General features: G+C 39.2%; 1 protein-coding gene across 13 annotated transcripts in view; it reads left to right on the plus strand.

Moving 5' to 3' along the window:
* PTPRF (protein tyrosine phosphatase receptor type F) overlaps positions 1–26987 on the plus strand; it is a 686838-nt gene that overhangs the window by 276394 nt on the left and 383457 nt on the right. For all 13 annotated transcript variants that reach the window (XM_089514948.1, XM_089514949.1, XM_089514947.1 and 10 more), the window contains one exon: positions 11499–11657. In XM_089514948.1, the coding sequence (XP_089371074.1) occupies positions 11576–11657 (82 nt within the window). In that variant the 5' untranslated portion in view covers positions 11499–11575. The remainder of the gene's footprint in view (positions 1–11498; positions 11658–26987) is intronic.

The following is a 26987-nucleotide window of genomic DNA, read 5'->3' on the forward strand; positions in this document are numbered from 1 at the left end:
GGAGCCGCCTCTCTTTTCTGCGTAGCCCCGCTGCAGCAGTCAAATTGTGCGGTGCGGCTACGCAAAAAGCAAAGGAGCACTGAAAAGCGGCTCCTTTTAATGCTGCTGCAAACTGCCTGTGGTGGTGCAAGCACGTCGCTGCTGCACGCACCCATCTGGACAGTGCGCAGCAGTGATGTCATTGCTACGTGCGCCGTATATATGGCACCACGCGGCATTGACGTCCTGGTGACATCCTAGGGTTGTGGGGCATCTGGAAATGGCACCCCGAGGCAACCCTAGCACATCGCCAGGACTTGCTAAATGGTCCAGGGCCATTGTTATCAAATCAGCTTTTACTTATGGCAACCCTATGAGACCTCCAAGTCACCTTGCCATTAACAGCTCTGCTCAGATCTCCTCAGGTTAATGAAATACCCAAAAACAATACAGGGGAAGGGAAGGTAAGTGGTGAATGTGCATGATAGAAAAAGAAAACAAATATTGAAAGTAGCTAGAGTCCTACATTGGGTAAGCCAGTGAGCAGCTAGACTTACCTTATAGGTGTTAAGGAGCCCCGGTGGTGCAGTGGTTAAATGCTTGTATTTAACCACAAGGTTGTGCGTTCAGTCCCTGAAGGCTCCAAGATCGACTCAGTCTTCCATAAAATGAGTGCCCAGCATGTTGGGGGCAGTTGGCTTACAGATTGTAAACTGCTTAGAGAGTGCTGAGTTCACTATTAAGCGGTATAGAAATGTAAATGCTATTGCAAAATGCTGTTGCTATTGTCATACATTAATCGAGGTGATTGTAAAGGGATAATTTTCAAGAAAGGCATTTTAATAGATTTTCTGTTGTTGGACTCAAGGTGGCTTTGATTGACAACAATCACTTCCCAGCCAGGTCATGGATAGGAAAAAAAATGCCCAGGGAACAGACAAATCACTTCCAATGTTCATGAAGAAAAGAAGTAGGCAAGGGAAAGGCTAATTCTTTCCTGTCAGGTGGCTCTGGGTACATTGGGCCCTTGGTATCCACTGGAGTTTGGTTCCAGGATGCCCTATGGATACCAAAATCAGTGGATGCTTAAGTCCCATTAAATACAGTGGCATAGTAAAATAGTGTCCCTTATATAAAATGGCAAGATCAAGGTTTGCTTTTTGGAATTTATATATTTTTTAATATTTTCAAACTGTAGATGGTTGAATTAATGAGTAAAGAATCCATGGATATGGAGGGATGACTGTTTATAATGGAAATAACTGGGGACATTGCACCAAATGGATGCTGATCTTCCAGCTACTGTAGGGAAAGCTAAAATAAAAGCTTTATCAGTTTCAGGGCTGGTATGCCAGAAATGTTTCTATTGAAACATGTGCCTTCCCCCATAATTACAGCAGTGTTAAAAGTTTCATTGCCCATTATATGGCTTTTGTGGTCCCAGTATCAAGGTTCCATGTAGTCCTCCAGCTTCTTGCTAGGGGTGAATGACTCATGCTTGTGAAAGAAGCCTTCTTTCTGGTAAAGAAAGCTAAAGGCAGAGTGATGTTTCTTCTGACCTAGAAAAACTCATTTTACTGCTGCTTTCTGCAAATCTAGATGGGAAGCAGAATCCTTTCTCCTTTCAGAGAGTTTATTTCTCCCACTTCTCCCTGGGCCTTTGTGGGAAAGAAATGCCTCCCCACTACCACCCATACACTTAAACCACTAAAATACACAGATTTCTCTTTTCTGCAAAAATTGGTGGCAGTACTTTTTTTGCTCCTACTGCCTCTCAAAAAAGCCAGAGGAGAAAGGAGGGAGACTAACCTAGACAGGAGGGTTGGTTCCTCTTCCTTCAATGGGACTTCAGTGTCTGCTGCAAAAAGCCAATGCAAAACCAAGCAACCCTCCCTTTTCCAAGTTCTGTGTTCATGTTACATGTTCAAGGAAAAGAGAGATCAGTAATGGCATGGCTGTTAAATCCAAGTCAAAATGTATAGACTCAGGTTGCAGCTTTTCACAAGTAGTAGCTGGGGACACTTCCACTTGTCCTGGAGAGTGGGGTTTCAAATGTTAGACTACCATTCCCTTCATTCATAGTCAACCAGCAAATGTTGTATTGGTTAAGGATGATGGGAAATGCATCTGGAGGAGTCCCTCACTGAGTGATCATATGGGGGCAAACACTGCAATATATGTGCTCATGCAAAAATGTGCAGGAGGAAATAAAAAACTACAACAGGTATCAACAGCAGAGTGTTTGAGGAGTAGGAGGTATTCTGATTGCTTGGTTGATCGGTCTAATACTGTCCATTACATAACTCATCTCCTTTTCAAAATTTACAGTTTCATTCAGCCAGACGTAGAACAGGTAGCTAAAAATAGTTATAGGAATAATTATTTAGAGTTTTCATTGCCATTGGTTGTATTATCTTTTTTGAATAGATTTCTTGTCCAATTAGACTAAAACAAGAAAGAGGGAAATTCAACAAAATATTCTTTGAAAATATCATTCAGACTGTTCCTCTGGACAGCAAATGATCATAAGGACAGAAAACTATGCAAAAAAAAATTTGCTCATTGATGGTAGCACAACCTTCTTTGAGAAATAAGCTTTCTGTAGTCTCTTGTTTGGCCCAAGCACCATGTTCTTGTTGTTGGTAATTTTGTGCTTTGCCAATTCTTTTGGTCTGCCAATCTGCTAAATTTAAAAAAAATATGATTAGATCTGTCAGCCACAATCTTTCTTATTTGGAATTGTTTTCAGTCATATTTCATGTACAGTTATCACATTGTTCAGGGAAGCATGCAGTGTTTCATCTAGTGCAGTGTCCCTTCTAGTGTTTTTGGCATCAGCTTTAATTGCTGTGGGAAAAGTGCTTGAATCAGTCCTTTCCATGACTGGTAAGCCTGACCCATGTCCATCTTGACTGATAACTTCTAGTAGAGATAGATAGATTGAGTGTGCCCATGGAGTGGCAGAGGAACTCCCAGGACACAGAACCATGCCAGAGTTGCTATCATCACCTTTGAGGCAAAGTGCTTGAGTGTATGGTGGTTGGGCAGTTTCAGCAGACAGATTACCTAGACCAGTTTCACTTGGGCTTTAGGATAGGATTTGGTATCTAAAAAACTTCAATTCCCCTCCCTTCAGGTGAAGAACTGTAGGTGTATAGTTTTTAATTTAAATGGTTTTAAAGGAATTTATTTGTTTTGGAATCCTAGGAATTTAGGTCAGCAGTCTTAGTGGGTAATAGAAGTTAGTATGTCAGCCTAACCATTTTTCAGTGGTTATCCTGCACTATTTTTTTTCTACTGTGCTTCTTTGATTCAGAAACGTTTGATTTTCTGTCTATGCGGGCAGGAAAACACATTATTTATTTACATAGGTTTTGAGCTTTTAACTGGCTGTTGCAGAGGGGTTATTTTTTAATAGGGGTGCTTCTGTACTGTAATTGTCAGCGTTATGTTTTGATTTCTCACAATAATTTTAAATTAGTGCTGTTTTTTATAGGATAGTTTTAATTACGCAATTTTGTAAACTTTTTATTGCAATGATTGTTTAAAGCTGTATTTAGTTTTAACCATTGTTGTGAGCTGCCTTAGGTCCCATATTGCAAGAAACACAGGTTATTTAGTATTATTATTATTATTATTATTATTAAACTTTATTTCTAGAGCGCTGTAGTTATACACAGCGCTGTACAAAGTCGGTAAAATTAAGGAGTATATAAAAGCCTGCCCAAGGCGTACACTCTAAGATAATAACAATTAAATTGAGAAATAGATAAAATTACCATGTAGAAAAGAAAAGACAAATTAAAAACATCACATATAAAAGCAGATCACATTTAGTATACAGTGGGCCCTTGCTTTATGTGGGGGATCCGTTCCGCCCCCCCCCCCCCCCGTGTAAAGCAAAAAACACGTAAGCTTGAGCCTCATGCTCACTGTGCGGCCGCGCGCTTCCCATGGCTGCACACACCAATGGGGCTTGTGCTCACTGCGTGGCAGTGCACGGGGCACTTGCCTGTTTCCCAGGCGGCTTCAGAGTATGCTGAAAGCTGCCTATAAGGAGCCCGCGTATGGCACAGACTCACTGTATTAGTAACTAAATAAAATGCCTTTTATTTATCAAGTTTTACACAGGTTCATTTACCTTCAAACCAAACAATGGTTCACTCTACCCATAGTTTAGGATGTAATGTTAAAGTCCTAAACAAGAATTTACTGAGTATAAGTATACAGACATTTTCTTTCATATGCAGTATGTTCAGTATTCCTGTCACCAATTTAGTAGCCTCCAGTGCTGAAAAAGGTATAATAGATTTGTATTGTAAAGCTATTACAATAGTTTTGTTCATTAAATATGATTCGACATTATATTTGAATTGACCCACACACAGGGTATGTGGAGCATCATTATTAGCTATAAGTACTTCATTTCTTTCAAAGGATATAAAAGACTGAGTCGTTCCTTTTGGACACACTGACAAACTGAAGCAGAGAATTAGTTCTTTCACATGAAGCCTCTGGCTTAGAATATGCTTCACTCCTTGTCTAGTACTAGTTGCAGTTGTCTTCATCACTACAACATTGAGTACATCCAGATCAGGCTGAAAAAATGTTGTGTAGTAGAGTGAGAGGAAAAATGGGAATTAAATCGAATAAAACAGTAATAAAAGACTTCACTCCTTGCTTACACATCAGTTGATCATAAATCATGTCAGGATCAAGGTGAGAGAGGTGGCACTTTAAAGGATTGTTCCATGACAAAGCTGCTTCTCTGTAGAAGTGTGGTTTTGTACCAATCAGTCAGTTATCCGTGATGAGAATTGCACTGCTAGATGTATTCCTCTAAATATTGCATACATTTCAGTTAAAGGAGTAGGATAATGTAGCACACAGTTTCCTTATCTTTCAGTTTAAAGGATGAGAATTGTGCAGTGCTGATGATGAGAGTGTTCAGAGAGACAACAGGATGCATAATTCTTGCCAGACATCATAATTGGTTTAACAAAACTGTCTTGAAGTCTTGTGCTTATGGAAAAGTCTTGCCTGCTGGACAGTAACAACAATAAAAAGACCATCTCTTCAGGAATGCATAGAGTCTCTGAAGGGAACCTCAACATTGCAGATACTTCCTCTTTCTCACATTACTTTCACAAAGCTCTTTGTGCTGCCTTTGATGACTCTCAGAAATATGGTAATTTCAGTGGCATACTGGGGTGCTGGTGGTTGATGTCATATGGTGGGGAGGTGGGCTGGGTCGTTAGAGATCCATTTGGGCTCTGGTGGGCTGCAGCCACACCAAAAACCAAATGGAAGGGATTCGCAAGCAAGAAAAAGATATGACACCCTTTCTCACTTTCCCAGCAGCCATGCTGCATGTACTGTCCCACTGGGTGACAACCCCATTTGGGGTGTCACCCTCTGGTCCGCACTCCCTACAGACGCCACTCAGAATTACTGTCTTTTTATGTCAAGGAGAGTAGATAGAGATGGAGGTGGGGTGAGACTTCTGAGAGACTAGTTTGTTTCCTGATGTCTCTTCAAGAGAATTCTGATTGTTCAATGTACATTCCAGTGTTTCTGGTCTCTGTTAACATTGTATCATGCTTGTAGTTGTCTTCTTGTCTTGGCATATTGGTTTTCCATTTATTATAGCTTTTGGACTTGCAGCATCTTCATACTTTCTCTACCTAATTTCTTGGAGTACTTCCTGAGATTTTGTAATTCTTATGCTTTGTATTGTAGCTTTTTCATTTGTCATTTCATCCATTTTAAAACAAGCAGAAGGACAAAAGTCAACAAGCGGCAGGCAAAAGACAATACTACTTCATAGGTGTGAGATGTCTACTAACATGGGTTGTCTAATAACAACAGTGTTGAATAGATACAGTATTTAATAGTACTCATAATATACTTAAAAGAAAAGTATGGGATTGAGATGATGAACCTTGGCTCACAATATATTGAGGCACTGAAAGGAATGCTGTAATCAAGAATACTATATTTGATAAACAGAGCAATATATAAAATCACTACTGTAGCAGATAATTCTCGTAGTATTGTTCTCATCTATTTACACTCCACTGAACAACTTTCAGTTACTTCTTTCCAGTATTCCCAAACTGAGTCATTGAGTGTTCCTAATGTAGTGCCTCCTCACCAAGTAGTGTGTGCACACTGTCATAAGTACCCTCATATTTTTTTCCTTTTCATTTCCAATCCACAGGCTGATTGATGTTCACAGGGAAGAGGCTATTGAATAGTATATACCTCTGATATCTTTATTCAGGGTTCACATGGCCTAACTTCATATAATGGTCACAGATTAAATACTAGTAATTTAGTATACATAGGTCAAAAACACACTGCAGAAATAATCCAGTTTGAGACCGCTTTAACTATCTTGCCTCCATGCTAGGGAATTCTGGAAACTGTAGCTTTATGAGGCATTTAGCCTTCTCTGTCAAAGAGCTCTGGTGGCACAACAAACTACCATTCCCAGAATTCCCGAACATGGAGCCATGACAGTTCAACTGGTGTCAAATTGGATTATTTCTGCAGTGTGGATGCAGCACTGGTCAGCATATTTGTCAAGATTCTGAGATGGTGCTGTTTGCCTATCTTGGTGGCGTATAAGAAATGAATGTGTAGATTCTCATTTCTCACTGCAATACCAGATTTCTCACATAGTGATGAATTGTATTGCCAGACATTCCTAATTGAGTGTTGGTTCTTTTTCCTGTCTTGCCTCAGCTGTGTTGACTCCTGCCCTGAAAAACTAAGCAAGACCCATTTTCTTGCTCAAAAAGAGTAAACATTCATCTTGGTTTTTCTATTTCAAATTAAATGTTCTTGATTTCCATCACAGAAATTAAAACAATTGCACAGAGGTGGCCTTCGTTTGCTATAGAATTTCTGATATAAGTTCCTGTTTCATGTCTCTTGATTGCTTTGTCAGAGGCTGGAAGCAGGTCCTTTCCACTAGTTGTCCTCATTTTGTTTGCAAATTGGGACAAGTTAATAGAAGTGTTCTTTCTTTTTGTGAAAGTGCTTTGTGCCTCCTATTTTCTATTCAGTTTCTCATTTAGCTATTCAGTCTGCTACTCAAGTGTAGTGACCCATTTATTAGATTTGAGAAGATACTTCACTTTTCCTATTAGAAATACTCACGAGGTTTAGTTGCTGTTCTGCAATAAGATTTCCCTGTTCTGCTTGAATTTTGCAATCTTTCTGCTTTCTCACGTATTTCTTCTTTCACTTTCATGGGATGGGTAGGTGAGATTTTTAATGCCTTTTGAGAGTGTGGAGAAACCACTTAATACTTAAAATAATTTGTCATTAGCCAAGAGATGTATGTTTGTTTTACCATGTGGTTTGATAGTTGCTAAAACCTCTCAGTTAGCAGGAATAATATTCTTAGCTGATTAATTTAGGATTTTTAGCTGTAGTCTGTTGGATTTTTCCAGGATTTTGCATTTCCTGCAATCCTGAAAGAGCTGGAAACAGACTGGTCCTTGTTTGACTCTCAGATGTTTCTGGAAGATTTCATTCTCTAAAGCAAGCAATAAATATCCAAACTGAAATATAAAAATACAGCTTCTTTATGTTAACTGTGTTGTAGACATATTTATTCTATATAATAAATGGGGAAATGAATTACTTCATATCTTCTCCTGTGGACATTTCAATGCTCCTTTTGCTGCTCACCATTGAGTGTGCTAGATACAAATAGTATTTTAAGCTTAAGTACTTATTAAAAACTTTCAACATGCAGGGTATCAATTAGCTTATAGATCAAGAATGAGATGTTGCCCCAAAGAATTAGATGATATAGGGGTTTAAATAGAAAGATAAGTTGGCCTATGAGGTAATATGCTATTTTAGATAACAGATAGATCAACTTTGTATCTAAACATGCATGATGCACACACAGTTGATAGCATTTAAATTGGATTTTTTCAATTTCTTTATTAAATTTTGATTTGTTTGTCCAGCACTGAGCACAATACAAATAAAAAAGCATGCAATATTTACCCAGAGAGATGGGGAGAATGTAGGGGATTCATGTGCGACAGTTGGACACAACTATAACAGTGAATAAAAAGATTGTCAATGAAGCAAGAGAGACTATTCAAATATTGTATTTATGTTATAGTAGATTTACTGGTAAACATGTCAAGGGTTTTTAGACCTATACCACAACTTTGAATGAATATTAATATCCACAGGGTTTCTGATACATAGGAAATAAAAGAGGAGTGAAGAGCTCATCTTCTTTCACATTGAGTTCACATGGCTTTAGTAGGGGTAGAATTCAGAGGCATAGCTATTTTAGTTTGGAATATCGAAGAAAGAAGTTGTAGCACAGGCTTTCATAGACTTGAATGCACCAGTTCACTTCTTACATATGAGGAAGTAGACCAAGTCCATGAAAGCTTATACTATAACTTTTTTCACTCAATCTCAAAGGTGCTACAAGATCCCTTTTCAAGAACAGCTTTAGTAGTTCTTCAGTGGGACTACTGAAGTCCTTTTGTATCCATGGATGCAGTCTATTGTTTTCTTCACCCATCTTTGGGTGTGCACAGTGTACCAGGTTGTTATAATGAGAGCAAAGCTTATGTTCATACCTTTCATATGAATGTATGAATGTTAGTGTGAATGTTGATGTTAATTGATGAACCGTTATTTTTGTTAATTAATAGTAATGTTATTGTTTTAACGATTGTATTTTATATGTAACTGTTTTATTGCTATAATCCCGCCTCGATCCACAGAGAGAGGTGGGAAATATAAATAAAATTGTTGTTGTTGTTGTTGTTGTTGTTGTTGTTGTTATATTCCCATCCAGTCTGCTGTTTCTGCACAGTCAGGATACTAGAGCCAGTATGATATAGATAGTAATGGTCTGAGTGCTGGACTAGGACTCAAGGAGTCCAGGATTCAAATCCCCACTCAGCCATGGTACCCACTAGGTGACCTTGGGCAAGTCAGGTTCTTTCAGCCTTAGAGAAAGGCAATTATAAACTTCCTCTGAAGAAATCTTGCCAAAAAAAAATAAAAAAAAAAAAATCCTGTGATAGATTTGCCTTAGAGTTGCCATAAGTCAGAAATGATTTGAAGACTATGAGTTGAATGACCACATAATAGTAATGAGGGAGAAGACTGGAGAGCAGGGTGCTGTACATCCCTCTTTGTAGATGTGTTGCACACATGGTGGAGTATTAATTGTATTATAGTTTAGTGATAGTACTTCTACATTTGCTCTGTGTTCCTTAAAGCTTGAATGCACAGCTGATAACCGATGTGCAGTGTGGAACAGCTGCTGGCGTCCTTTTGGATGTTACTTCCAGTGTTAGCATGGCAGTTAAAGTGGTTCCAGACAGCATTATTTGTGCGGTGCAGATGCAGCCTTGGTTTTAAAAGAATCAAATATTCTACGTGAACCACCTTTTCTAACAATCAGCAACAACATCAGAGGAAAAAAGGGAGTCTTTCTTTTAGACTGAGGAGGACACCTGGATCAATGTGAAAAAGGGTGCTATCTAATGGAATTTACTTCTCTTAAGCAAGATGGGAGATAATTGATGCTGACATTGCTGAGTTTTACATGTACCTCCAACTTTTCAAATGTCTTCTAAACTGAAAGACTTTTATATATGTTACCAAATTTTCATAGAATTATTTTTTTAGAAATACTGAAGATAAGATATAGTTTCTTTGTATGCAGTACTGTATATACTCATGTATAAGTCTAGAAATTTTAGTCAAAAAATTGACCCCAAAAACCTAGGTTGACTTATCCATGGGTCAATGTAAGTACTATACTTTAACTCTTTATTAAAAATGGAACCATCCCTTCGTGAAAGACAAGAGTGCAATCTGTCCTGATAGCACTGACCTCCCTCTACTTTGTCTTCCATCCAGCCTTTAGTGTGAGCCAAAACAGTTATGCCTGCCATAATTTTGTATGTTCTTTGGCATTCTTTTCCTTTGCTTCATCATTTAGATTCTTTGTTGCATGTCCCTAAAATTTACCCTCAATTTATCCAAGGGTCATATCAAATCCATAACTTTGCCCCCAAAACCTGCCCTCGACTTATACCTGAGGTCGACTTATAGTTGAGTATAAATGGTAATGAACTAAATATTTAGTTATATGGAACATTTGGTTATAAGGAATTTTTTTCTTTAAACTGTAGTTCTGTAAAATAAATAATACAGAGATCTAGCAGATGTGTAGGATGTGCATGTTGGTGTGGCTTCACTCTTAGCTCCACCAACTGATTAGACAAAAAGTAAATTTTAATCTGCCATTAAAGCTTTTGTCTTTTGATCTCCAAATTAAACTGATTAAATATTACAGAAAGGACAATAAGTGATATTTGAAAGAGCAGGACCATAAAATGTCATTCAGTTCATCAGCTGTATTTGACAGACTTTATAGCATCTTGAGCCTGAAAGTGATAAATCTTTTAGACCTAGGTTCATATATGAATTTATTTCCCTGATGGTATTATGGAATAACAAGGAGGTTCATTCTTCCTAATGTGGATTTGATATTTCCCATGCACTGAGTACTTTTATTGTGAGGATGAACATACTTGACTATTAGGTTGTCATCTCTATAGTATCTGATTATTGTTGTTTAGAGTAAAATGCTGCTTGAAGTTATTTTCACAGTGTGAATATATATGAAAGAAAGAGCTGTTACCTGGGGCCAAAGTAGATGAGATAATCTATGTTATCTATGTTTGGACTCTCTTGCACTGTTAAAAAATAAATTAATAGCGAGGATTGGGTGAAATGACTGTCAGAATCAGTAGAAGGTTAATTCTGTCCACTATGCCATTTTACTGATTTTAAATCCCTTCATAGCTCCTTGTCCAGCAGGTGAAAACTATGCATAGATGTAAGTTTTCCTCTGAGAAGCAAGCAACAGGCGGGAGTTCAGACTTCAGTTGTGGCAACATTGTTGAAGAAAAGTTAGTCCTCTCCACACCAAGTGTGACAGTCACAATCTGATTCTTTGCACTCTTGGTTTACATTGCTATTTTTAAAAAAAATAGAGAGGGAGGGGTTAATTGAACTCTCTGTAAACAGATCATTTCACAAAAAGACAACCTTTAAAACACCTTCTCCCAAACATATGGAGCAATATACAGAGGAACATTTCTGAAAAAGCCCCTGCTTATGAACTGAGGACTTCTTAAAAGCCAGGGATCCCAAGATACAGTGTTTGCTACCGTCCCCCCCCCCCAAAAAAAAAAAAACCAAATAAAAAAAAAGTTCTTCTATAAAGAACAATCTTGAAAAATAAAATGTAGGCACCCCCATTGTGGTGATAACATAAAACTTAGTAAGCAAGCATCCCATGTGTCGCCTTTCTCTTTTGTTTCTCTTTTATTTTACTTATTGCATAATCTAAAGAATAATATGGGGAAAGGCACCTGCTCATTGACGTAGAAAAATTGTCTTATTGTTTGGAGTCTGATCAATTTCTTATTTTTCTTTGATTTGCAGAGGAATAAATCTGCATCTGTGACACTGGATGTATTGACTGCTTGCCTTGGAGTAAAGGTGACTTTCTCCACTTTGGAATATGGTGCCTAACTTCAGCATCCCAGCATATGTTGTGCCAGCAGTAATTCTGTGCTGCTTGATGTCATCAATGGAGGCAGACAGTAAGTAGCACTCATTGGGAGTATTTTATGGCAGAGAATGTTTTTAACAGACTTTTATCATTAAAAGTTAAACTTTGTAAAAGTACTGAAAACAACAAAAGGGAGGGGTTATAGGTTATTAATTTCCAGAATGCGGGTTGCTAGAAAACAAGTCATGAAATCTTGGGGGTATATTGAATCCTTTTATTGCTTTCCATTACCAAATTTCAGTTCTTTTCAGGTGGAAGGTTGCACAATTTGGGATTATCTATCAGGTCTAAGGGTCCCGGTTTTGTTTTGTTTTAGAAAACACACAACTTCTGCCCATTTTTTCCTTCTTTTTCTTCTGGCTGTAGTATTGATTGTACCATTAAAGAAATATTTTGTGTTTTATGAGTTTATATAGGTCAGGTACAGTATATCCTGTTTTTTCCCCCAACCTAGCAGTTCGAAAACATGCAAATGCAAGTAGATAAATAGATACTGCTTCGATGGGAAGATAAACAGTGTTCTATGCAGCCATGCTGGCCACATGATCACAGATTAGTCTCTGACAAAACTGGCTCTTCAGTTTAGTAACGGAGATGAGCATGACTTGACAACCTTGTTGTCAACAGGGAATACTTTTACCTTTATATCCTGTTTAGCTACTTTATGCATAAGCTAAAGAGCCCTAACCATTTTTGTCCGTTCTTACTTAGAGAGTGTTCTTCTCTTCATGTGTAGACTCATACTCAAAACTCATTAAATGGTGGGAAGAGATGTGAATGTCCATTTTTAAATTTAGCTGACCCTTATGATCAAGTTTTTGTATTGTATCATAATGGATTTCAATAAGGGAATGTTCATATTTTGATTTATTTTCCAGTACTTTCCCATATAGTGGTTTAACGTTTTTGCTTTCAGATAGTAACTATTACACTAAACTGTTCAGGATAAAGGTCATAAATTCTTTTAGAACCCAAAATATACCCATAAAAATGCTATGTTTGCTTGGGTTTATATGCTGACACACAGTGCCTTTTGTTGAGGGCCACCTCTGTCTCCACTTCAGTCATGTTACTGGCTTGGACATAGGAATGGAAATACCTAAAAAGCAGAACTGAGCAGAATAATGAGAATGGTTTCTGTGAAAGTTTCTTCCTGTAGCTTAATGTTTTTGCCTTGAGGAGGGGCTTTGAGCAGTCCATCAAGGAGGGGATCAGGAAATAATATCTTCATTCTAAATTGATATGGCATTGATATGCTCTTCCCCCTAACTCTGAGATAGGATCTGTTTTGTGCCAGAATAATGCTCTGTTATGTTAGTCATAGCACTTTGACCAGGTTCACACAACGGCTGTGAAAGAAGTGAGGGATAATCGGCGTATTCACCTTTGCTGTGAGATGAGTTTGTCAAAGCTGAGGAGGAGCTTTTCATGCCATAATGCTTGTCTTGTTTGTTTCAGCAAAGATGTTACTGAAAAATCTGCTTATTTATTTCACACACTGGTGCTCTGTCTCATCCTGCATTCAAACTGTCTTACAAAATACACAATCATAGTAAGGATAGTAGTATAAAATTGTAGTAATATATAAGTTATTATGGGCCCGTACAGACAGGTCAAAATAAAGCTGCTTCGGGTCACTTTGGAGGTATGCTGTTTAAATGACACACACATCTTAAGAGGGCAGAAGCTGCGCCAAAGCTGCGCTTTAGTCCTTAGGACTAGTGTAGAGAGTTTTCCACAGTGCATCACCCAAGTGAAGGAATGCTACAGTCCTACATGTATATAAAAGGCAGGACATAGGAAAAGGTCTTTAGGATTACTCACATCCCAAAATAGAAGGATTCTCTTCTTTGGTATTCATATTCTGGCCTGAACTACTTGCCGTTACATACTGCAGTGACCCTGTCCTGGGGGGATGGGGAGGGAATGAAAATTCACCTTGGGCAAGTTTATTCCATAACCTCAAGGCAACAGTTCTAAGGACCACCAATTGTAATCTTACTTCCCCAAAAGGATTTGGAACACAGGCTTCACACTTGTTCTTACTGTGCAAAGTTAGAGACTCATTCTGGAAATCCCAGTTCATGAAGTGATTCAGAGGAACTGGAATTCCATCAGCAAGTACTTTAGCTGAAAAACAAATCAAATGTACCATTGACTGCCTGAAACAGTTAGAAAGACAAGCAGCAGCATTCTGTACTAGTTACAATGTAGGATAATGTTCACAATACTCTTGCTTTGAGTACATTATCATAGTCAACTTTAGAGATCATAAGGGCATGAATTAAAGTGTAAAGACTCCTGTTTTCTCAGAGTATCCAATCACATTTAGGTTCCCTAGAAACATCATCTCTATCTTGACTGGATTTCTTCTATGTCTGTTGCCCTGCATCTGCAGTATTCTGTGTGCATGCTGTTCCAAACAAACTTAAGACCCATACCTGCTGATACCACATTCATCTGCGTGTTTTTCATATCTTTCAGCACTTCCTCTTCACCCTAGTATTAATCATACATATGCTTTCTTCTTTCTAGCTCCTGTAGGACAGAAATTCCTTATGATTTTTTTCACTTCACATTATTCAGTCTAGGAGAATTTAAGTGTATACTACTGGATTCCTGCCAGAAAGGGAAGGACACAGGAAGACAGATGAGGTGGGTGGGTGGGAGGATGGTGTTCCCTCCCCTTCCCACCCTCATAGGCCAATTGCTGTTGGTACAATTTCCTGCATGGTTTGATTTTTGCCATCAGTGACCACTGATGCTTACAAGTTTAGGAATTACATTGTACCAGTTCTCATGCTCTCCTTACATGTTGTAAAAGATTTCCTTAGCTAATTTTATATCATTTAACTAAGTTGTATTAGAAATGAAACAACAGAGGATTTTGATGCATTGGCAACACTAGGTGATTGTAGCTTCTCTCTACTTCAATCAAAAGTAGCAATACTCCAACAGCTTTATAGAGTTGGAATAGTGGATGGTCACACTGGGAAACTCTTTGAGACCAATAGTTAAGGTTTCCTCATGTTAAATGGATGAATGTATTCTTTTTTTCTTAACCTTCTCTCCAAACACTTTTTTCCTGGGGCTATCACACAATATTGTGTTAGATAGAGATATATCCCTGTATGGGGAAGAATCTTTCCTGTATTTTCTTACAAAATTTAAAATTTCTTTGAAAACAGGGAGTACATTTTAGTTTTCTACCTTAGCTATGTAGCCATGACAGAATAGTTATGTCCTATTTTATGCAGAATAGTGCACAGATTTTTTTGTGTATGGAAACAGTGTCATATGTTAAGTGGACCTGAGACCTGTTGAAGAGATGGAAATCTAGAGACGTTCTCTCCCCCCTCCCCCCCCCCCCCCCAGTTTTCTTTGACAGAATTCCCTCCTAACTGGATGGCAGATTTTGCGATACTGTGACCTGGTTGACCTTGTATCCTTAGAGCGTATACATCAGTGTAAGACTTTGTTGCACATGATGGGTGGTTTACTCTTGAAGTATGACTCCAAATACCAGTTTTTCCCTTATCAGTCCTTACTCGTGCTCTTCATAACAAGGTGATACCATTCAGAGCAAATTGGTCTGAATCACTGCATTAGGGGGACAAAATGGAAGTGCATCAGCTGCAATTGGCAGCACAACTGAATGCTGGCAATTTCATTTTTCCTTGCTGTCTATGTGACAGGCAGGAATCAGAGCAATCAAATGCCCAGTTAAGTGTTGACGCTACATGGAGATGGAAATTGTGTGTTTTACAGAAAAGACAAATCCATTGAAACACCATGCAGTTGTAGCTGTCGGTTTTGTGCAAAAGCAGGATATGCTGGTGAAATACAAAACAGTTACTTGAAAGGGATGTAGAGTGCCTCTGTTGAGGGACTGATTTTATCTATTTGTTTTTCTTTGGAGTCAGGCATTTGCCTTGTTGATGAGAAGACATAATTTGTATAAACATGACCCCACCTATCTAATTTGCAAGAGGCATTCCCTCTGCTGCTCTGGAGTCACCAAAAGTGCTATAGGAATGTCAAGCCCAATTAATATCTGCTAAATGTTTTGGGTTCTTCTGTTGTAAGGCAGTAGTGCAGAATAGACCTATAATTGACCTAAGTCCCTCAGCTTTGTGAGAGAATTGTGTGTAGAAATGGAGTATAATTGATAATACAGCAGGATGTGCATGGATCAGTTGTGCTGAATGTATCTGAAAACAGATTTCTTGCAGGCTCAGAACCCAGGGTATCTCAGTCTTAAAATCTGTTTTATTGTTGCTGCAGCAGTTTTTAGTGCTGCTGCTCCAGTTTCTTGCTAATTAGGCAGCTGTGCATATAGAAAGTCATTGCAGGTTGAGATAAAACAGATTGTAGAACTGCTATTTAGTGGGGCTGGCACTAAGTATGAGATAAATATGAATTCGCAAAGAGTTAAATTTACAAGGTAATCTTGAAAGATCACTGTGTGGCTCAGATTATTTTAGAGCAGAGGGGAGCCTGTGGATTACCCTGCTGTAAAAAGCAGTAGGATAAACCACATATTTGAAAATGAGCTTCTCTTTTAGGATGGCATAATCACCAACAAGGGGAAAAAAAGAGTGAGATGCCTTGGCTGGTGCTTACCCAAGACTTTTCTTTAAAATTACTGAAAATAATTGCACAGAATGTTTCCACATTTTAATCTGAAGAGTATATGAGGAAAACCCATTACATTTCCTCTTATCTGACTGTTTCTCTCAGGGTGACCCTAATCCCATTACAGCATTTTAGAAACGATTCAGGATGATTGTTCTACACTTTCTCTCTCAGCTTCTTCATGTTTGTCTTTTATGCAACCTCTCTGCTTCCCCTTCTGTCAGCTCTTGACTGTGCAAGGGAAAATAGCTTTGCAGATTTCATTTAATGTTCATTTCAATTGTCAAGGAAAAGATGCTCTTTCCAGGCTTCTGGAATATATTGCTTACTAAAACTCCAAACACTGCAAATCTTTTTCTGAAAACTAGGAAATGAAAATCAGTTCCTTCAGGCAGAGGCCAATGGGGCCATTGTGTGTTTCCCTTCCCTTTATTAGTCTTTGCGTCTCAGGTTGTGGGCATGTCTTCCATTAGCTGGAGGCAGGGCTGGGTGACCCACCAGAGCTCCTTTTACTATGGCAAGTGAGTTTCAGATTATCTCAAACAGAATTTCAAAGCCTTTGAAGAAAAAAAATCCACATCAGAAATGACCTTGCATGATGGAGGAACAAGAGTGGAGCTTATATAAACTGAGGTGGGAAGTAACATAGGATATGCTCAATTACCTGCATTTGACTTCTTGACATTTCAAAAGGAACTGTGTTTCTTTGGAAAGAAAGCTTGGCTGGGGCTTCCATAAATAGAGCAGTCCTGTCATGGAATTTATGCCACAGAATCTGTGATTTATATTAATCTCTTTCTAGGTTCCTTTTGTGGTCTTGTAAATAATGTTTTGTGCAACATACAGCATATGATTTCAGAAACAGAAACTCTTAAAAATAGCAGCATTTGAAGAACAGGGAATTGCAGAAACAACTTCTCTGAGTAGTAGGCTACTACTTTCACTCTTACAGTTTTTAGAGTGTATGTTGTTATCCCTTCTTGTAGAATGAAAGTTCCCATGGACATAAGTGGTGTTTATATCACCTCCATAGGGTCTTCAGATAGGTAAGTATCTGAAATACCTTGGAGATTGGCCAATTATTAAGATACACTTTCCCTTTCTAATGTAAGGGCCTGGAACAGACCACATTTTAAATAATAGCTCGGCCCTCTGTACTTCATCTTCTTTCTCTGGTTTTTCATAGGATTTTCATAGGTAAAGAGATGTTCCAGCAATACAGGATAGCTTTGAGAAACAGAAACACTGATCTTTATCTCTCTTGTACTTCCTTATGCATTATCTTTCTCCACCACCACCTCATACATGTGTAAAATCAGGGATGGATTTTCTTACTTGTGTTTCTGAATTACAAATAATTTAGTATTTAAATTTAATAAAGTATTAAAGCCTCTCTGAGAGCCCTTAGGGCTGAAGGGCGGGGTATAAATACCATTAAATAAATAAATAAATAAATAAATAAATAAATATGGCTCTCAGCATTATAATCCATTGACATAAGCTTCTTCAGGATAAAGATGCTTTCTCTTCTTCAGGAGAAATAACACAGATAACTCATATAGCAAAATAAAATATAAAAGCAGGGTTGTGAGTTTCTCTGGGTCCCTCTCCTAAAGCCCAAGCAGGGTCTGCAGCCTCCTTTTCCTTTACAGCCAGCCAGACATTAGACAACACTCTCAAAAATGAGACACAAGCTGCAAGAGCACACAAAACTCTTCAGATTCTGACTGAGAATAAACGCAGTCTGTCCACTTCACGCCCCTCTTCCTACCCTATCCAAAAGCACCCCTTTAGAAGTAGGAACAAGAAGCAGAGAAAGTAGAGAGAACAGACAAACCTCCCCTGTTGTTTGTACTTAACTTCACATGCACAACCCAAAGTGCCACCTTGTGAGGGTTTTCTGCTTTTGCCTGAGCTGGATGGGACCCCTTGAAACCACCTCTCTTATCTAATCAATTCGTGCTGCCACCATTTGTTGATTTGAGTCCTGCCTCTTAACAACACACCAGTACCTTGTTGGAGATTCCACTTGCACTTTCTGCCTATGATGCTGCAGATACACTCCCCCCCCCCCTTCCCCAAATCCTGGGAATGGCCAGGCTGAGCTAAGACATGTGAAAATGAGTATGATAGAGACAGCGTGCTTTTAAAGGAAGGCTTTATTCTAAGTAAGGAATTTTTTTAGCAAAAGCGTATCTCATTACATGAAAAATCATCTTGCTCTTCAAGCACAGATAGAAGTGTAAGTTACAGAGTAGATCATTTCAGCCAAATCAAGAAAATAATCAAAGTATTCTAAAGTGAGTGGCTAGTACATTCTTCTGATCTTACTCACAGATTAGGTAGGATTTGTAGTCCTCGCTGTTCATGAGATAGCTGGCAGCCAGGACTCAACCAGCCTTCCTAAAATAGAGCCCCTGCTCCAGATGTTCCTTTGTTTTCAACTCACTCCTCGTGGTGACTCTCAAGTCTTTTTATCTGCCCAGAAACATCTCAAAGCTTCACACTGTGCCCAACTGCCCATCTCATTGGCAATTGCTGTCTCATCACCTGTGACACTGAAAGCCATTAAAATGCATCTGTATCTCCTCCTACTCCAATGGGAAGGTAACAGCATTCAGTGCGGTCGTGCTGGCCATGTGGCCACCGGAGTCATCTTCAGACAATGCTGGCTCTTCGACTTAGTAACCAGGATGAGCACCGCCCCTTACAGTGACTAGACATTCGTGCCAAGGGAAAACCTTTACCTTTTTACACCTGTGACACTGAGACCCATTAAAATGCAACTGTATCTTTTCCCACATTTAACCTTTTTTTATCTGGGGAGAAGGTTCTGATATGAGAAGACTTCTCATTATTACAAGGGTGGATTTGTTTTTTGCAGCTTCAATGAGGGATAAATGTGTCTGTTGTGACCTATTTTCTCTGATATCTTCCCTTTATTTAATATTTACCTGTTATAGCTGCCATGTATGTCTCTCCCCCCCCCCCCCATCCTGCTCTATGTCATACTAGTACTCAGCCACTATGGTGAAAACGTATTTTGTCTGTGAGTGCACATGTGTACATGTAAAAGTGGTGAGGTGCTAAACCAGTATAAAGTAACTGAGGTGAAATAGCTTCTCATCAGGGCTTGGAAGTAATATATTCTAAGTAATATATTACAATATTCCTTTTCCTGTAGTAACATACACTTTTTTTTGGGGGGGGGGATTTGCTACACTTTAAGGAAATAACTTGAAGGCACACAACAACAACAAAAGGCTATCTAGACCAGTTTGGGCCAAGCAAAGGCCTTATGCTTGGTTTGAAGCAGATGTCATGTCCAGTTAGTAAAAAGGCCTCCCCTGGGCCTAAAGTGGTCTGGGGGACCCTAAAATGTGGCAGAACTACAACCATTCTCCTTGGGGGCATTTGTTAAAAATTGGGGTGGTCTAGGGGCCACAAAAATGGCCTGGGGGGCAGCATGGGGCTTGGAGGCTGCACCTTTCTTGCCCCTTCACTACTGTTTTATTTTATATGTAAAAATGGAACTTTGACTTGAGGACTCTAAAATGTAAATGTAGTAGCAGCTGGAGAGAAGAAGGAAACGGTGCATGTTTACAAGGGATGAAAGGGAGCATGTACAGTTCCATCACACAATGTCTTGGTAGTAGCCTGGCTCACCTCCAGCCACCCTACATAAAGGGCTTCCTGCAAAACCCACCAGTTCCTTTTTGTCCACTGCCACAGCAGCATCAAGAGCAATCTCATTCATCTTCATCCATGAATCAGTTTTCTATGGACTTAATTATAATGAATGTGGAAATAGTAGTAAATTTTAAACTTGTGTTTTTATTGAATTTTAACTTTTGTATTAATAGCTATTTTTTACTTGCAAAATGGCCCTGTACAGACCAGCAATTTATGCCAGCCTGTATGCGGACTCGGGTTCGGCAACCACATGACCGAGAATCCTAGTCTGTTACCCAGGTGCCATCATGGCACGTGCCCATTTACACGGGGTGTGTTATGATGACACACGTGCATCACAGTGCCAAACAGCACTGGCCGGAAGGGGTGTCATGATGGTGAGCGAGTGCCACTATGAAAGCCATATATTGAAGTGGTTTGAGTATTAGACTAGAAATCTGGGAAACTATTCCCAACTCAACCATAGAAACCCATTGGGTGACCTTGGGAAAGTCAGTCTCTGAGACTTGGAAAGAAGGCAGTGGCAAACCTCATTTGAATAAATCTTGGCAAGAAAAGCCCTTAGGGGTTGCCATAAGTCAGGAATGACTTGAATGCACTTAGCAGCGTCATAATGTATACAATGAATGGGTAAATTCCCAGACTTTCAAGGAACATGCTGCACTTTTCTTTCTACAGAATGCACTGGAGACTGGATTATCAGTGAATGCACCACTACAGAAATTTGACAGCCAATGTTGATACTGCTGTCTTGGCTCTCTATCGAGCCCCAGCAGCCTTCCTTAATATAGAATAGGGCTGGTGAAAGTGGGGCCAGTGGACCACCCATGGCACCAATGCCATTTATTTGCCTCTATCACCCCCCCCCCCCTTTGCAGTAGGCCTAAAAGTTTCAAGAAGGCCAAACCTGCAGCAGAGTCTCCCAGGGGACAATAATAGAGGCTGGGGATGTGGCCCTTCAACAGGCCAATGTGACTCCCCAATACTTGTTGTCATCCAACTTTTCATAGAAGTAGCAGGAAGAGCATGACAGATACAAAGAGCAATATAAATAAGGTTTTGCTGAGCAGAGGACAGGAGAGCTATGGTGGGAGCTTTTTCAGAAGAAGATAACAAACATTGCAGTCATGTTAGCAGCAACAGGGCTTCACAGTAGAGGCTGTAAAATTGCTTTAGAGGGCTGTCATCCATAAAACATTTCCTATCCCTCCTGATACATACAGATGGACTTCTGTACCCCTTGCCTGCCAATCTTACTAAGGTTTGCTTTTTTAAAAGAGAGAGAGAAAGCCCCACATTACCAGATCATATTATTTAATGGACTCAATAATGTATACATTTGGCATATGATCTCATAGATTGTGCTGGCTGGAGCCACAGGATATCCAGACTGTAATTTTTAATAGTGCTCATGACAGTATTCCTTGAATTGTTTTTAATGGCTTGTGTTACTGTTTACATCGCAAAACTGCTATCTGTTTTCTTGGGTAAGCTTTTTCAAGGATTTGCATGTGTTAATTACTGATGTGCCTATGCATCGCATGTTAATATGTAATCTAAGTTTCCTGTCTGAAAATCCTACATATTGTAATTAATATTTGCTCAAATGTTCTTGGTTTATCAGTATAAGCAAGAGATCAAGAAAAAAACAATCTTCTATAAGCTTAGAGTTTCTAGATGCAAATCCATAAAGGGTTAGGATGGAAGGAAGAATTAAAGAGCATATCCCATAGAACTATTTTAGGCTGATTTATATATTCTGTTTTTTGGCCAGATTCTTATTTGTAAGTATCTCAGATCTTATTTCCATTTATTGTTCTGAGATTAAAATATCTTTTAAATATTTAGTGTTTAAAAGCAGAATTGGAGTTCTTTAGAATTAGATCAATTGTTTTGATGTTATTTGATCTGGATTACAAGATACAGTTTTCTGATTTCTCCCATGTAGAGTATTGTTGATCCAAAGAGTGACTGTTGGTGCCTTCTACATCATATTGATTTAGCACTATGGACAGCTCTTTTAAAGATTGAATGAAAACCTTTGGAGTATTCACTGCAGGACCAGGGTGGAAACCACCAGCAACTACTGGATCTATGTGATATCAATTAATGTATTGAACATTATCAGATATTTCAGTTAGACTTCAACCATGGCTGGATTTGTTTTGGTTTCAACAGAAGAGCCAGAACAATGTATTGAGCCATGTCACAGCTACAAAGTTCACATTTACTGTGCTTCTGGGCAGTATTCTATAGTAATTGACCACACAATAAGCATGGTCTTGCACCTAAAAGCTCAGTGACACTTGTGAAAATGGCACCTATAAAACATCTGTGTTCCCCCTATTCAAAGGGGCACCCTTTGTCTTGAAGTGGCAGAGCTGTTTGCTTCTTGCTTCCATTTACAATGGGAAGGGAGTGGATCTCAGTTTTGAAAAGCATATAAACCTGAGGGAGGATGTGGAGGCTAAAATTGTTGCTTGAAGAGCGGAGCCAAAAGCAGAGCAACTGGGAGGGAAAGCAAAGTGGAGTGACTGGGTTGTCAGAGTAAGAAGAATTTCATATCTCAGATACAGATGTAATAGTCTGATTCAGTTAAATAGCTCCTTGAAATATCTGAATAATATAATCACAAGAAGTCTCCTCAAGACCACTCTTTGTTTTTAGAGAGTTGGTCCTCCTTCTGCAAATGGTGCTCCCATTTGGTTGTAAATAGTTACGATATGATGAGTATGATTGTAGGTATATTCATAGGGCATCTGTGTTACTAAAGCCCAGCTCAATTTATAGCTCTTTGCTAATGAAAAAGTAAATTTCTTTTCCTGTGAAGTCCCTTGGGAAACTACAGTCCATGGCTTTTGAGCAAAATTAGTATAAATGCGAACTGTGTATTAAGAGCAAATATTGGGATTTTGTATTAATAGCTTCACTGTGAAAGTAGGCAATATGATATTTAAATCATTTTCCATAAATTTTATGCCCTGAAGATGTGAGAAAAGCAAGGTACAAGTTAAATTAATAAAACTACATTGCTGAAAAATGTGGAATTGCCGCTGGTAAAGAATATGCGCATATTAAATGCTTCTGATGTGCTGACTATCATACCTAGCATCAAAGACTGCATAGCAAACTGATCTTTAAACAACCCCCCCCAAACATGATCATACCTGTTTTGTCACTTGCCAATAATGATAAGTGTAGTAATTAATTATCATGCTTCACCCTGAATTTTTCCAAAATATTGAAATATGGCTTTTCAGTTCCAGATGGTATTTCACAGTCTGTGTTTCCCATTTTTAGTAGTATTAATTGGGATGACATTGGTTTTGTTCACACACAGAAGAGTAAGCCAGAATTCTGGAGAATCCTGGCTTACTGTGAACAAGCTGTGTAGTGGGGCATGCATCCTGATCACTCCCAGCTAACTGTTCTTGCTAATGCAAGCAGAGATGGTTTGATAATCATCCAAACTCAGGACTGTCCCTTGTACATCCCTTTCAAAGCAAGGATAATAACTCAGGTTTTGTTTTTGGCTTTGAGAGCAGCAAACCAGAACTCTGTATTTAAATGACTTACTAAAGAAACAGGAAATGGTTTGATCATCCAATTGCATTAGTGGCATGAGCTACTTATTGACTATGTGCCCCAGAATGTAACTTGTTGGGAATAGCCAGGGGTCTCTACAATCCATGAAATATGACCATTCCTATTACCTTTCACTTCCATTATAATCAGCAGGGATTAAGTGGGAGAGGTTCTGGGGAGCAAGATTTGTTTGTTGTTAATTACACTTGAGTCAATCTTGATTCATGGTGACCCTATGGATGAGATATTTCCAAGACCCTTTGTCCTCCACAGCTCTGCTTAATTCCTGCAACCCCATACCGGTGACTTCCTTAATAGAGTCCATCCATCCTTTCCCAGCATTATTGTCTCTTCCAATGAGTCCTTCCTTCTCATGATGTGTCCAAAGTACGACAATCTCAGTTTGGTCATCTTGGCCTCTAGGTAGATTTCTGGCTTGGTCTGCTCTAGGACCCATTTGTTTGTCCTTTTGGCTATCCATGGGATCCTCAGCACTCTTTTCCAGCACCACATCTCAAATGAATTGATTTTCTTCCTATCATCTTTCTTAACTGACTAGTTCTCACATCCATATATGGTAATAGGGAATAGAATGGCTTGTATGATTCTAACTTTTATGCTTAGTAGTATATCTTTGCATTTTAGAATCTTTTCTAGTTCTTTCATAGCCACCCTTCCCATTCTTAATCTTCTTCTGATTTCCTGACTGCAGTCCCCATTTATATCAATGTTTGATCTCAAGTATGGGAATTATTTTACTATTTCTATTTCTTCATTGTCTAGGTTGAACTTGTGAAAGTCCTCGGTTGTCATTATTTTGGTTTTCTTTATGTTCAGTATTAAGCCTGCCTTTGCACTTTCTTCTTTGATCTTCCTTAGTAGGTGTTTCAAATCTGTGACGTTTTTCTACTAGTACTATGGTGTCATCCGCATCTCTTAAATTGTTGATATTCCTTCCTCCTATTTGCACTCCTCCTCCTGTGTCCAAGCCTGCTTTTCCTATCATATGTTCTTCATATAAGTTGAATAGATAGGGTGAAAGGATACAGCCGTGTCTGACCCCTTTGCTAATTGGGAAACATTCTGTTTTTCCGTGTTCTGTTCTGACAGTAGCCTCTTGTCCTGAGTACAGATTCCTCATTAGGACTAACAGATGTATTGGTACTCCCATGTCCATAGCCTTTCATGACCTGTGCAGTCAAAGGCTTTGCTTTATAAAGCACATGCTGATTTTCTTTTGGAATTCCTTGGTGCACTCTATTACCCATCATATGTTTGCAGTGTGGTCCCTAGTGCCTCTTCCTTTCCTCAGTCCCTCTTGAACCTCTGGGAGTTCTCGCTCCATGGAGAGAGAAATTGCTTTGGAGTCTATGTTACAGAATTTTAAGCATGTGTTTGCTTACATGGGAGATCAGTGCTATGGTCCTATAGTTGCTGCAGTCTCTTGTGTCTCCCTTTTTGTGGATGGGGATGGATATTGATTGCGTCCAATCTTTTGGCCATCGTTTCGTTTTCCATTTCTGTTGACATATGTTGGTTAGCACTAGAGTTGACTATGTCAGTGTGGACTGCGGCAGTTCAATTGGAATATCATCTGTTCCTTGTGATTATTTCTCTTATTCCAGTTTTCACCTCACTTTTTGGAATTTGGGATTCATCTTCATATGTCACTTCAATCCATTTGTCCTTCATTTTGTCATCTCTTTTGTATAATTCTTCTGTGTATTGCATCCAACGTCTTTTTATTCCCTCCTGGTCTTGAATTATGTTATTTTTATTGTCATAGAGCATCCCAGTCCTTGGTTTGAATTTTCCTTTGATTTCCCAGATCTTGTGAAGTAGATGTCTTGTTATTTCCTTTTTGTTGTTGTCTTCTATTTCTTTGCATTGGTCATTGTAGTAATTTTTCTCTTTCTTTTTGTTTATTGAAAGTGTCTATCTGCATTCTTATTTTATTATGTCCCTGGCTTCAGACCATAGTTCTTCTGGTTCTCGGTCTATTATGTTTAGTAGTGCAAATCTGTTTCTTATGTTGTCAGTAAATTTCGCTTGTAAAAACAGAACCCCACACAAATGGAGTCTGAGGTTGTAGTTTTATACACACTTACTGGAAGGCAATCACAAATTAAGAATGTAGTCTGAGTAAATACATATAGCATTACGTTCTAGAGCAGGGGTAGGCAACCTGCGACCCACGGGCCGAATGCGGCCCGGCGAGGCCTTGGGACCGGCCCCAGCCTGGTCCTGCCACTGATTGCCGCTGAGGCCTTTGGGGGGCAATTGTCTATAGAAGCCTCAGAAACATGCATTTATATTAACATTTTTTTTAAATCAGCAAATTTTTTCACGTGTCCTCCATTTTTAAAAAAAAGTGTCTTCCATTTGAAAATTTTGTCCTACATTTGTCCTGGTTTATTTATATATTTATTTTTTTTAAAAAAAATTAATTATTTATTTTTTGGCTTCGGCCCCCCAGTTGTCTGAGGGACAGCAACCCGGCCCCCGGCTCAAAAAGATTGCCTACCCCTGTTCTAGAGTCTGGCCAGCAACCCTAAAACTCCAAGTTCAGGATGTGACTTAGACTTGAATCCTAAGAGGATATGTGTGTCATCAAGCATGATAATCTACAAAATTCAGCCTGACATCTGTTACATAATCAGTGCAACAAATCTGTTTCTTTCCTGTATTTCTCTACAATATTTCCTTAAACAGTCTGCATCTCTCACACTCAGTTACTGACACCACATAACAAACTCCCTCTGAACAAATCTTGCCAAGAAAATCCTCTGTTTGGTTTGCCTTAGGGTCACCATAAGTTGGAAATGACTTGAAGGCATGCAACAACAATAACAACAACAACATTTTAATATACTTTATATCTCGCTAGTATACAAAGGCGGGATACAGACCACCCAAAAAGGGGGTCTCCCGCAGCCCTGGTTTGCTGCGTGAGGGAACCGCAATGGACAAACTGCGCGGCTCCCTTGCGCAGCAAAAAGAACCTGCAAAAAGCGGGTTCTTTGTGCGGCGCGGTTGTGATGCTGCAAGGCGCCAATGGTGCACTTGCGGCATTACAAGGGCGCCGAGACATGCAGATGCTAGGCATCCGTCACGTCAAAATGGCGACACCCATATGTACAGGGCGCTGCCATTTTGACGCCCTCATCAGGGGCGAGGGGCGCCTGAAAGCGCCGTCCCTCGCATGTCACGACAGCGCCCCATAGGGCCCGTCTAGCCAGCACCAATATTAGCAATAACAACAATAATATGTGCTGCTGGTCTGTCCTTTAAAAAACTGTTCACAAAGTGCTTCTGGTTTGTTTGTATGGCATTTCTGCATTTTCTCCAACTTGACTTTCAAACAACCAAACTTGTCAGAACAGTACACTTTCTATATGCCTCACTTTCCAGAATAGGAGCAGAATTGTTCCTTAAACACTTGTTTGGC

This window comes from Sceloporus occidentalis, unplaced genomic scaffold, assembly GCF_023333645.1.
Source record: "Sceloporus occidentalis isolate IW3139 unplaced genomic scaffold, rSceOcc1.0.p SCAF_3, whole genome shotgun sequence".
In the NCBI taxonomy this organism is placed as follows: domain Eukaryota; kingdom Metazoa; phylum Chordata; class Lepidosauria; order Squamata; family Phrynosomatidae; genus Sceloporus; species Sceloporus occidentalis.